We start from the raw sequence: 11,925 nt of genomic DNA, 5'->3' as shown, positions 1-11,925 counted from the left end.
AGAATCTGTGGTATTCCGACAGGGAATCTGAAGTGCACCATAGGCTATAGCTGGGAGGTGAGTAGTGTATCTCAGAATGTTTTGGGGCTTGTTGTATGTGGAAAATGCGTGCCGCTGCGTGGTGGTCGGGTCCGGTTAAGTCTCTTTGCGTGTTTTCGGGTCGCTGATGGTAGAAGCGTTTTTCGGAACGAGCTGGGTTTGTGGGAGGGAAGGTGTCCCTCTCTACGGACAAGCCGACGGAAACTGATAAACTCGTAAGAGTGCGAAGGTGTTTCGCTGTATTGCGGCTAAATGTTGACCGGTCGCGGGGATGTCCATCGATGTATTTTTCCTGTTCTTGCGATGATCAGTTTACGTGGAGTGCACTGCGGGAGAAAGAAGGGGCGAGGGTAATGAGGATTCAGTGCGCCTGGTTCTTTTCCGCAAAGCACAGCGGCAAATCTTATCTGAGGACCCGGGTGAACACCGTAGAGCAATCAGTTCGTACCTAAAGTGGTCCGGAGAAGGAGAGGGAGTATCCTGCAGATTTGCTGCTTGGCTTATTCCTTCTGTCCCACTGACAGGTGTACTTTGAGCTACGCAGACTCACGTGCCTTAGAGCCACACGTAGGGCGGCGAGTGGATCTAAGGCAAAAACGATGTTGTAGGGTAGGCAGCGTTTTCCTGACGGGGCGATCGCTGATTCCACTGGAGGTTAGTCGCCTGCTCTCTTAGCAAATAAGAGGCAGAGTCGCGGGAGCCAACGGTTGGCTCCGATAGCGGGGGCAACTCGGGGGATGGATTAGAGTATTGCCTTCGGAGATGGCGATTTGCCAAGCAGGACGGTGTGTGTCGGGCTTTCTCATGCTGTGATGGAGAGCCCGTGTCGACGACAGTGAAGAGGGACGTCATTTTGGGCTGGATGGACCACTGGGTCACCGTCGACAGTGGGTACGCGTGATGGGCTATCCCCGCTGGCTTGTGTTCTGTGTACCTGCCTGTGCTGTACGATAGTTAGTGGTGGAGGGGAGGAGATCCGAGACTGGCGTCGGGTGCGAGGCACTAAAACTCGGGACACAGGTCCATTCGCTACCTGCGTTTCACGGCCGTGCTACCGCAGGAAGCCCTGCCTCTCGTCTTTGTTGTGTCCGAGGGACCTGTTGTTGGGGGCATTGCTCCACGGGGGGTCTCGCGGTTTTTTTGTGCCCAGATATCCGGTGCTCCCCGCGATTTCGTGTACGCAGTGTTTATAGTCCCGTTCCGGTTTGCTCGCCTCTGTTAGTGTCTACTAGCCTGTCTTTCTTTCTCCCGGCGTCTGCTTTTCTGAACTGTGGCGGTCCCGGTTCGCTGCAAAAGCTCTGGCAAGAGGATTGTCGGAAAGTCTGCACCTGCGCAAACATATCGTAGAACCGGGCGGTCGCATATCTCAGTGCACTTTGCAGACTGGGAACAGTTTTCTCTCCCATACTCGCAATGTCCGTTTCTCAAGATAAGGCTCTGCGGCAACGGAAAAAAGAAAAGGCAATGCGAGGTTCTTGAGTCCCGATTGCCAGGCCGGAGGGATTCTGGCCGCGCATATGCAGGTGTAGCTGCTGTTCGCGCCGTCGCCGGGTAGTCCCGCGAGTTCGCTGAAGGACGGTCTTTTTCTTTGGTTTCGCGGAAGTCACGAAAGCAGTCGATTCTGGCGAGGCTTCAGGGGAATCGCGTCTCAATCCCTTGACCGCGAGGAACGCGCATCGTCGGTTGAGCTCAGGTATAGTCGCCAAAGAGCAGGTGTGAGGTTCCCCCCTACTCAGCTGCACACTCGGCGCACGTCGTCACGTTGATCAGTTCGCGCTCCGGTCTGAGGCGCAGGCAAATAGACTGGCCACGTTCCGGTACGGGCCGGCACAGCTAGCGATCATGCAGTGGAGCCCCGACGGGGGAGCTCCCCCGCTGCCGCTGTGTAGCTTTGCGTCACTGTCCGGGTACGCAGAAAAAGAAGTTTGTATCTCCGGTGTTTTGGAACCATTGCGCTTGGGGGGCAAGGGCGGTTTCCCGCTTGCGTAATGCTTTCTCAGGGTGCGGAGGTGCAGCGTGGCGACCGGAGGACTGTATCGGTAACGCACTGCTGTATTGCGGAGCGAAGGCTGTAAGCTTCACCCCTTCGACGGCCGGAGGAAGCAGAGGACACTTTTGTTTTTGCCACGGCCTCGGTTTCTACCCGAGAGGGGTGAAACAGCCGATTGCTTGAGACGTGTTGACACCTGCCACAAGCCTTTATTGAGATTCGCTCCGGCAGCTACCCATGGTCGTTCGCACACGGTCTGACGGGTGCCACCAGCAAACCCGTCCAGAAGCAGGTACGGCTTGCTCTAGGTAGCATCAGCCAGCTGTTCTCTTTTTCCGCGGTCAGCTCCTTAGAAATACGTCGCCGCAAAATTTTCACATGGTACCTGTGCTTCGTGTGTCCCGTGTCATTTCCTTGAGCTCTTCCAGATTTTTTACGAGCTTGCTAGCTGTGACAGTATGGCGGCTGAACTGGCTCTTCGTTTGGCGGTGACAGCCTACTTGTCTTACTTTCAGTGGTCGCGCTTCTGCAACGCTCAAACCTATCCCCCTGAAAATATCGCCAAAGTCAACTGCACTGATTCGCTACTCCATGAGGTCTCACTCAAGCAAAATCAGACGTTCACGCTGCTGTGCCCTCATGACGTGTGGGACCCAGTGCCCCCTGATCACTGGGACAAAGTGTGCGTAGGGAAGGGCGCCACTTGCTCAGCTGACACGGCAGTTTCCTACGTAGGACTTTTTCCTCTTACGAAAGACTGGAAGTGGGTGGACCCATCGGGTGCGAATCAATCCTCCCGAAAATGGCGAACGCCTGAAGAATCGAAGTGGTTGAACGCGTGGCCGACTGTGTTCAGCGTCGGCTGCAAAAACAAGAAGGAGTCGTCGTTGTGCGTGGTGGACGTGACAGTAAAGCAAGGTAGTGCTCAGGCTCTCGCTGCTGGTATTCTTGGAGCTGCTCTCGCCGTGTCCGGCATCTTAAGTGCGGTGTGACGAGCTCAAGGTCAAGGAAAAGCTCCCCGCTGGAGGAGGGCCTACGACAACGCAGTGCTCGAAACAGCCTCCCTGCTTCCAGTAGTGTACTACGGACAGTGTCGGGTCTTCCGTGAAGACAGTCTGTCTTGTGTCCGAAGTTTCATCAACCTTGTGGCTGTTACAGCCCGTCGGGGGGGACATGGACCGCGTACGTGGTCGACTCCGCTGTCCCTTTTCTTTCACTTTTCTGAAACTTGTTGAAAGGGGCAGCAATCACACGGAGGAGATAGAGGGGAACGACCAGGCAAGGCTCCGCATGCGATGCGAACACAAACAACCCCAAGTGTAGGTAGGGCATGAGTCTTCTCCGAAATTACTTCGCCGTGTGCCCTGTCCAGTATTTGTTCCTGCCCAAAGTGTGTCAGACTCGAAATATTTTCGTGTGCGTCACTGCCAGACCCAAGTTTGTCCTCAAAACGGAGCGGTCAACGTGCAGGAAACACAAATCTACGGTTCCGACGAGTCCCTTACTCTGCCTACTGCGGAGACAGACTCCTGTGTACAGATTCCGTCCGGATGGAGAACGCAGATCGGGCAAGGGCCGTTTACAGTTAGCTTCAAACCAGTTGTTCTCCGGTATACCGTAAAACAGCGTTCTAGAAAAAGCAGTGCAGCTTGGCGCTTGTTACGTCTCAAAGACACACTGGCGCCCGAAAAGGCCGTTCGGTTTACACTTGGAGATTACGTCTTTAGGGTTGTCACATCAGACTTCCACAGGAAATTCGTGGAGCCCATGCGCGAGATATAATGTTCTGCAGCTGGTCAACTGAATTTCCAGCGCACGCTCCGTCGCAGGAACAAACCCCCTTAGAAAGGCCTTGGACTGCAGCCGGGAGTATCCTCAGATGATGGCAGGAACGTTCAGAGACACATGAAATGTGTACGAAGAAAGCGGTAGCTAAAGGTCAGAACACAAGGGTTGGGAATCCGTTACACTCCAACAAACATCTGCCTTGAAGTAACCACGGCACGTTCACGCAGACTTTCGCTTGGCTTTCTTCGGAGGAGCATCGCTGGCTGAACTCCGCCGTCGGAGTGCCGGTGGCTTCGCCATCCGCTGAAACCCGTAAGAGTCTACAAACATTGGACACAGCAAACAAAAAACAGAGTTCTACAAACGCGCACACGAACTGCCCCGCCAGTCGGCTGAATGCTGCTTCTCCCACTACGTTCCTGAAAAACTGCCAGGTAAGCCGGTATCCTCTCAGCGACGTACACTGTCTGCGAGCACCCCTGCACCTGACAACTTGCGTTGCCACCCGCCACCTAAGAAAAAAGCCTNNCCTGACAACTTGCGTTGCCACCCGCCACCTAAGCAACCGACTGCTGGAGCAGCGTACAGGTGTGAGTTATCACGAACTGAAGCTAGGATAAAAAACGGGTCACTGATGCTGAACTGATTGATCACTACGGTCCGAAAGCACACGAAAACGAAGACACAACTCCGTCCTCTGTAGCACTCCACAAGCACACCAACCACATCCAGTCCGCCGCGTTCAACAGAGTCACCGTGCCAAGAGAAAAAGCTTACTCTCCTTAGCGCCAATGCAGCGCTCCGCAAACGCAAGCAGCGACCGGGTATCCTTCAGTTCACCTGGAGTCAGGACAGAAAGCAGGAGTGAAGCACCAACGAGGGACACCGTGAAGTGAGAGGGTCAGGCATCAGTTACGCCTGCAGGCTGCGCTGGTGCGAGAAACTCCGCCATAAGTGAAACCTCAGTAACTTACGTACCTTCATACAAGACGTGGTGAAAAGTGTCCTTGGAAACGTCCTTCTTCTTCTTCGCCTCCGGTGTTGGCGCTGAGCAAGCAAACAAAACCAAAAGAAGTGTACATGCACGAGCCTATGCATGTACACTTCTCTGACGCCATCCCCCTAGCCTCGAGGGTACCACCGACAACCTCTCTAAACCGAAAGGCTAGCGCGGATTCAAACAACCGGGCCCTGTTGGCTAGGTGAGCTCGTCACGTTAGCGACACAACCGGCCCAAAATGTCCCATCAGGACACCATCCAGCTGACGCATGGAACCCCGCTTTACGCAGATTATAGGCAGCGTGTCCAACAGCACCAACACTCTTTATCCCCACCAGGGTCGGCCACTGTTCACATACACTGACGCGCACGAGTTCCCTGACCTCCTTATACCCGGCGCTTACGTGGGCTGATGTTCGCGATGCACGCAACCTTTGTCACGTAAAATGCGGTAGGTCCAATGTCCAAGCCGTTCACCTGACACGCAGTAGCACCGGTAACATATCGCGCTCCCACCCTCTGAAAGTAACAACACTAGCGAACAGGCCCCGACGAGCTCAACGTCTCTGCGTAGCTAGGAAGCGAAGAAACAACTGCAAACGCAGCACCGCTAAGCGTTCAGCCAGGCGCATCCAGCCACGGATCAAGCCCACATGCATATGACCTCAAGAAAAGCGGTGCCAATGTCGTGAGCTCAAGAAGGAGGGCAGGTCGCGACTGGCTTGAATCAACCACAAGAAACTGACGTGTGGGCTGAGCATCAATATGCTCTCTCCGCCGAACCTGGTATTTCCCTGTATCCACAGTAACAACCTTCAGCTTGCGGGTTTGGCCTTTCTTGCCAAGAGTTCCAGCGATGACTTTGTTCTTTGTCTCTGGTGTGAATCCACCTTTGCGAAGGAACACGAGACACCGACTACCTGGCGGGTACAGGCAGTGCTTCGTAAAGGAAATATTCTGTGAAAAAGTAGAAACGAGACAGAGTGTCACGGAATTTCGAAACTCGAAGGCCCAGACTCGAGGGCGAAAGCGTCACCAAACAGCGAACAACGCCGACGCCTTTCCCCCCCAGAAATCGGTTCTGACTACTGCGGTCACCGAACGCTGATGCTGCTCGTACAGGGAAGCACGCACCTCCTCAACAGTGCGCACGTCGACCTTGGTGTTTCGCTGAAGGAATGAAGAAAGGTTCTCCCAGTTCTTCAAAGCCCAAACATTCAGAAATCGAGGAGCCTTGCCGTTCGTTATGACCATAGCTTCCGTGCTCGACGGGATTCGGAAACGCTCTGAAAACTTAGCTCCGCTTGGCAAACTTGCTGAGCGTATGCATCGATGAAGTGTATGAAGGAGTCCGCACACACGCAACCAGGAAGATCGGGCTTAGCGACTTCCGGTTCTGCTCTCCACGACCGCTGTAAATCACGCCGTCGGCTACGTGTCCCCGCCGCTCATAACTGCCAAGACTCTAGCAGCGCCGATTTGTACAAAAGGTATATTCTCATTGAATGCACACGGCGAGCGACCGATGCTTACATGCGAAGCGCAAAGATAACCCTCCACACAGGCAACCCTCGGTCGTCCTCACCCGAGCAGTCGATGCTTCCAAGACTGCCGAACTTCATTAGTTCTTGCCGGTGTCTATCCAGGAGCTCTGGCAACTTCCTGCAGGCACGGAATAACACAGAAAAAGTTCAGAACGCTGAAGATGTTCTCCGTCACTGTGCCTGATTCTAATCTCAAAACAGGGGTGACAAAAGTGTGGACCTGTGAACGCGACTTCTTCGGTTGAGGCGCTGACCACCCGACCGCAATACGTCGGTACCCACGACTTCGCCTACTCTTACCACTTCTGATTCTCTGGCCATCGACACAGCACAATCCAAGGACTGCCTCCAAACATGACCTCTGACAGAAACAAAAACACGACAGGTTGGATCATCCATTGGAGTCTCGGCAAGCAACGCGGCACACGGGAAATGATGCTTGCGTCACAACGGGAGCCTGAGGTTGTCTTGTAGGTGGGCAACTGATTACGTACAGAGAAGACCGTCCCGAGTGTAACGGAATACGCAACCGGTGTGCACGGGCGGATCCTGGCAGCTCGGCCGGGCTACATCGGGGGAAAAGGGACACCGTACAGCTGCTAGCAAGTGTAAGTGCATGAAGGACACTGACCTTTTAACCGTTCTGTATCGGTCACATCGATATTCTTGAAACCGAAATGAAAATCGATGTAAGCTCTGTATACCGCCTGCGTGCACAAGGCAGGGTGCATACGAACAAGCCAAGAAATATTCATTGGGGTACCACGGTGTCGTGTCTGTTAAAGACAGTCAGATTACTCACCTGCGATATACCCGCGATGATGATGACAAATACCGCGAGGACTGCGCAGTGCCACACAGCACACCCAAAACTCACAAATTACACTCGTCGTTCCGACACCCCCCGTTAGCAACCCACCACGACGAGAGCCTTCTCCCGGCTGCGTCAAACCCAGCAAAAGAAACGAAGAAATATCCTGGGGCAAGTGACTTACTGGTCAGCCTTTGTTTCCAAATGTTCTCCTCCACAGGAGCGCGATAGCGGCGAACTCCGGTCTCCACAAATATATCCCTCCAGAATTTGTCATTTTTTTTCCGGTTTTCCTGGATTCGTCTCGCTCGCTCGGGGTCGTCGTGATTAGCGGGAATTTCGGAAGGAGGATCTGGGACTGCATGCTCCGCCACACGAGCTCGTGCCGAGCAGACAGGGATTTGAGAAGCCATAGGGCAAAAGAATATAAAGGTACTGGCGATTAACAATAGAAGGACTTGCAGCGCTTGCTCGCGGCTCACAAGCAAGTCGGTTTAGGGTATGGCAGCCCAATCCCCGGCGGGCCGCCCTCCGGGAAGTCACAACGCTGAAGGTAACAGTATTGCTTCTGTGGCCGGGACGGCCGCATCTGCAGAGAAGAAACAGAAGGGAGAAGTGAACAGCAGGAGGCGAACTGGCTCGCGAGATGAGAACTCCAACAATGGGAAGCCCGCTCCAACAGGAAAGGGAACCGGGCCCCCTCGCGAATTGTGCCGAGACACAAAACACTTGAGATGCTGACTAGCAACAGCATGAGACGGCCGGGCAAAACACATGGTCAGCTCCCACTGCATGCAGATCCGAGTGGCAGATGGGAAGTGCCAGTGACGCGTTCTTTTGTTTTGCGTGAGTTTCTGCATGGTCAGCACTAGCTCGGCCTCATGTCGGCTCCATGCCGACCGCACATCCTCTCCCACTCGCGCGGCGGCACCGCAGAAAGCCTTGCCGTTGGGCACTCAGCGTTTATCGCTACCTCGGAGGCCGCAGCTACTCCGACCGGGGAGCCTGTTGAAACTGCGGGCTGTATTGCCGTCCTGTTGACAGGCAGGCAATTGGCGAACGCGCTTTCAGCGCTACGGCTACACTGCATTCGCAGTTTCGGCGGTAGAGCCTGATTCCCCCGGTGTTGGGTGGCACACGCTGCATCAGCTCGCCGGCCCACCGACACATGACGCTGTTCCACCTCGCGTCCCGCCACACTTGGACGATGCTGGGGTGCGTACCAGCACAAACAAAAGCGGCGTCCGCAAAGAGACTACACGCGGACCCAACCGCCCCTGACAACTGTTATAGGTTGACGCCTCGTGGGCTCTGCCTGTGTTGTGGCATACTGGAGTCCTAGCGGAGTAACGCGCTACGTGCGCCGACCAGGCGTGGTACTTGCTGTCACCGACCGAGCACTGAGTCTCTGGTTTTGTTATAGCAGTACAGCTCAATCCTTTGTGACTCGCGTCCTAGACCTAGCCACACAAGGGCGAGCGACGCTCCCCAGTACACGCGTTACCGTCCCTACAACTGTTCACAGCTCGAACCCTCTAGCTTACGAAACACTGCCCCCTGTGTGCCACCGCCCTTTCACGGCACTCCATTAGGGGACTCCCAATATGGTTGAAAGCGTCTCTGCAGCCGCCTATGGCGTACCTCGACTGGTCATCTTGGTGTTCGATCAGAACGCACATTGACTTTTCTGGATAAAAGTTTGTAACCATGCGTATGCATCACCTGTGTCATGTCCACGGCTATTCTGCAGCGGCCCTTTCACCTTTTGAGAATCTGACAGAGGTACACTCAACCCACTGTCTACTGAAGTCAATACTTGGTCAGTCTGCGGCAACTCACCAACATAATTGAGCACCACACGACGCGCACTGAACAGTTTGCCGGGGACAGGACTGGCCACTTATGGCTGCTCCTCGGCAAAGCGCAGTCGCTGTTAAGAATGCGCGATTGCAGCACCGGGTTCCTGTTCGAGAGCTGCTCGGCTGCCTTTGGGTGTAGTACAGCCGCGTTATCTACACCTTTTTCTCACGGAGGTGCAATCTCGCCTTTCTCGTTGCGACAAGCCTAGCAGCAGAAACCACGCTTCTTCTTTTGCAGTGGAACGGCAAGAGGCACATACGGGTAAATCAGGGGGTAGCCCTCTCGAGGGTCGTAGCCGCGACTCGTATTCGTGTACCCGCTCCCAGCAGGGTTAAACCACATCATCTGTTGCTGGCCCGGCGGTGCCACAATGGGCTCCATCGTTGGTAGAAGCATCCGGCCTTGTCCGACATCTGTGGTCGGGACGTAAATATCTGGAAGAAGACACAACCGCCTCGAAGAGAAGGTATGGATGCAGGCATGCAAGCCAGTTCAGGGGTGGCGGTGCTGGTTGCCGTTCGGTCTCAAGCGTAGGACTGCCGGGACGGTGTGTCGTTTTGGCAGCGCCCTGCCCTGACCACCGCCTACAGTTCAGCAGTCTGAGGAGGAGGTAGTAGCGAAGGTGCAACACTCTGACGGCCGTTCGGATCCAAACCTCAGCAACCTTGTCATAGACTACGGCTGTACAACCCATCGAGCAGTCTACCAAGAGCTTTACCTTCTACAATTGTACCTGCACCGCTGACTACCACGTCGAAACTCGAAGGCTCCAACGCCTAACACGTGCGTGGTTAGCCACATCAGTTACAGACCGGCCCTTTCCGCCAAATCGCATGCGGCGAGAATACTTACTTGTCTTCGCCGGTCCTGCTTGGGAAGGGACTCCTATGCTGTGGTCGCCCAGGCTGCGAGTCTCGTTGTCAACATATCCGGGGCCCTCTGTCGGGCTCCGTTCTGCCATCACAAACAAGATACGCACGCCGCAAGCGGAATCAGTCGCGGTGTGAACGTCTTCTTCATGTAAGTTCCCCTGTACACACCCTTCCTTCGCGGATTATGTCCTCCGTTCCGAATGCTGCGTTCTTTCTTTCTTTCAGTAGAGCCGCTGCAAAAGGGGCCACAGGACTCACTCCGACTTCTGACCTTCACGAGGGGAAGAAAGGGTGCTCAGCGCACATCGTCCCGCAGCACGTTACTGCAGAATTACGTGGGAGGTCCGGCACGGGCTCTAAAGCAGTACTATCCACGCATTGCAGTCTCTGGCAGCTGCGTAACCCAGACGGTGATACTCGATGAAAGGACCCGCGGAGTTCGACATCTTCGGGCAGCTCACCAATTTCCAGTTGGCGCTCCTCCGCATCACCTCCAACGGGTGTGCTCGGCGAAATCGTAGGCGACGTAGGCTGCGACATTTTGAAGATGTGTGGGGAAGAACGAAGCAAACCGGCCTGGCTTCTGAACAGGCGCTAAAACACAAAAACCGGGTTGCGCAAATTCGAAGCAAATAGAAGAAATCGAGGTCCACAAGCACAGACAGGCACTAGACCTCATGTGTCCGCGTCAGCGATGTCGTGGGCGGAAAGCAGGAACCGGAAGCGGGTTGCTCTGGTCCGCCTCCCCGGTGGGACCGCAACCCGCCTGGCTGACGCGCCGCAGCCGTATATCGCGGCAACCCCTTGCCCTTCCTTTCCTGTCTCTGCCTCCCCATGTGCGGGTCCTCTACCGCGTACTACACCCGACGCACCGGTTTGCAGAGACACACACTTATTTGCAAAGTAACTGCGCGTGAACGACATGGGAGCATCAAACACGAAGGTGACACGGAGCTTACGGTGTTTCTTGACAGAGTCCAGGCGCGGCTGCAACCCTTTGCGGCGACCGCGCGCCGGCGGGCCGCAGAAGGGGGCTTCAGTAGAACGTATTCACATGGCGCATCGGCCTCACAGGAGGGAAGCCTCCAGTTGCTACTGAGCCCGTGCTGCTGGACACCCAGACGGCCGAACAACTAAGGAGGCAATTGCCTTTTTTGGATGCCACCCTGTCGACGCCGGAAAGCGATGTCGGTAAAAGGAAAACTTATTAGGAGGTTAAGTGGAGCTAACAGAGAGCAAGAACGGCTGTCGCCGTGCCGCGGACCGCAGGATGGCGGTGCCACCGTCAACCCATTTGAGCTGTAGCCTCGGGCTCCCTTGCTAAGATTACTCAAACAAAGCCTGCGCACTGTGCACAACGACTCTCCGCGTACAGTCCTCTTGCAGAGAAGGGGTATCCGACACCCCAGCACAGACTGTTCACCTGCGAGGAAAGCGCGAATTCATGGAGCCCGAGCTGCTTGAGGGCGGTATAACGTATAACGACCTGCGCCGAGGTATCAGAGTCAGAAACAGCGCGAGACCGCCAGAAACTAACAGGAGACACGAGCCAGATAGGCTCGTCAGTCACAACCGAACAGACCAAGAGCATGGGTCGAGGCCTCGAGAGCCATCCTCACACTGGTTCCCGCTGTCCAGCCTCGTCACCGTCTGAAATCCAGTCAGTCGGCCAGTCTCCCACGGCCGCCGGACTGAAATGATCATGGCAATTCACTTTGGGTTCGTTTTCTCGGCCCTCCACTATGACCCTGTCACGCGCAGTGTAACGGTTGCCGCACGAACATAGTGTTGTGCTTGCGTCGAACACGAGTGTCTCTGCGAGACACGGGTTGGCGAGCTAGGCTGAGTGCACCGCGGCTAGTCCTCCTTTGCAGCCGGGTGCTGGGATAGCCTCATACAGCAGGATACACTACGTGGTAGACTAGTCGGCAGTAGTGCGTAGTGTTGCCAGGAGCCCCTTCGCTCACAGGGGAAGCACAATAAGAGACGCATTCTCCCGATTGATATGCCGGGCAACACAA

The 11,925-nt window shown here is 55.2% G+C and overlaps 3 protein-coding genes across 3 annotated transcripts; 1 reads left to right on the top strand and 2 right to left on the bottom strand.

Moving 5' to 3' along the window:
- Window positions 1–7: 7 nt before the first annotated feature.
- Window positions 8–3,521, top strand: CSUI_003681 (surface antigen 2). Its single transcript, XM_068063876.1, has one exon. It carries the CDS (start codon window positions 2,488–2,490, stop codon window positions 3,019–3,021), a length of 534 nt encoding a protein of 177 aa, XP_067924150.1. The 5' UTR covers window positions 8–2,487; the 3' UTR covers window positions 3,022–3,521.
- A 461-nt stretch (window positions 3,522–3,982) lies between these two features.
- CSUI_003680 (uncharacterized protein) lies at window positions 3,983–8,382 on the bottom strand. Its single transcript, XM_068063875.1, has 11 exons — window positions 7,357–8,382; window positions 7,164–7,204; window positions 6,993–7,068; window positions 6,662–6,818; window positions 6,403–6,479; window positions 5,952–6,133; window positions 5,601–5,774; window positions 5,222–5,294; window positions 4,796–4,864; window positions 4,595–4,657; window positions 3,983–4,137 (listed from the first exon to the last, which is right to left on the bottom strand). Exons 1-11 carry the CDS (start codon window positions 7,583–7,585, stop codon window positions 4,037–4,039), a joined length of 1,242 nt encoding a protein of 413 aa, XP_067924149.1. The 5' UTR covers window positions 7,586–8,382; the 3' UTR covers window positions 3,983–4,036.
- A 909-nt stretch (window positions 8,383–9,291) lies between these two features.
- Window positions 9,292–10,795, bottom strand: CSUI_003679 (uncharacterized protein; the record flags this gene model as incomplete). The annotated part of the gene is made up of 3 exons (XM_068063874.1): window positions 10,366–10,795; window positions 9,885–9,986; window positions 9,292–9,466 (listed from the first exon to the last, which is right to left on the bottom strand). Coding segments are annotated over exons 1-3 (354 nt in total), but the record flags the coding sequence as incomplete, so codon positions are not given.
- Between the last annotated feature and the right edge of the window lie 1,130 nt (window positions 10,796–11,925).

The sequence above is a fragment of the Cystoisospora suis genome, assembly GCF_002600585.1.
Source record: "Cystoisospora suis strain Wien I chromosome Unknown contig_1660, whole genome shotgun sequence".
Lineage (NCBI taxonomy): Eukaryota > Apicomplexa > Conoidasida > Eucoccidiorida > Sarcocystidae > Cystoisospora > Cystoisospora suis.
This window is presented reverse-complemented; position numbering and strand designations above follow the sequence as displayed.

Bases quoted from the DNA above. Each gene is read 5' to 3' on its own strand.
- CSUI_003681 (XM_068063876.1), top strand. From the start codon at position 2,488: ATGGCGGCTGAACTGGCTCTTCGTTTGGCGGTGACAGCCTACTTGTCT.
- CSUI_003680 (XM_068063875.1), bottom strand. From the start codon at position 7,585: ATGGCTTCTCAAATCCCTGTCTGCTCGGCACGAGCTCGTGTGGCGGAG. The intron at 7,069-7,163 runs GTGAGTAATCTG...TTGTGCACGCAG, and splicing joins TCATCGCGGGTATATCGCAG to GCGGTATACAGAGCTTACAT. The intron at 6,134-6,402 runs GTGAGGACGACC...GCATACGCTCAG, and splicing joins TGGAAGCATCGACTGCTCGG to CAAGTTTGCCAAGCGGAGCT.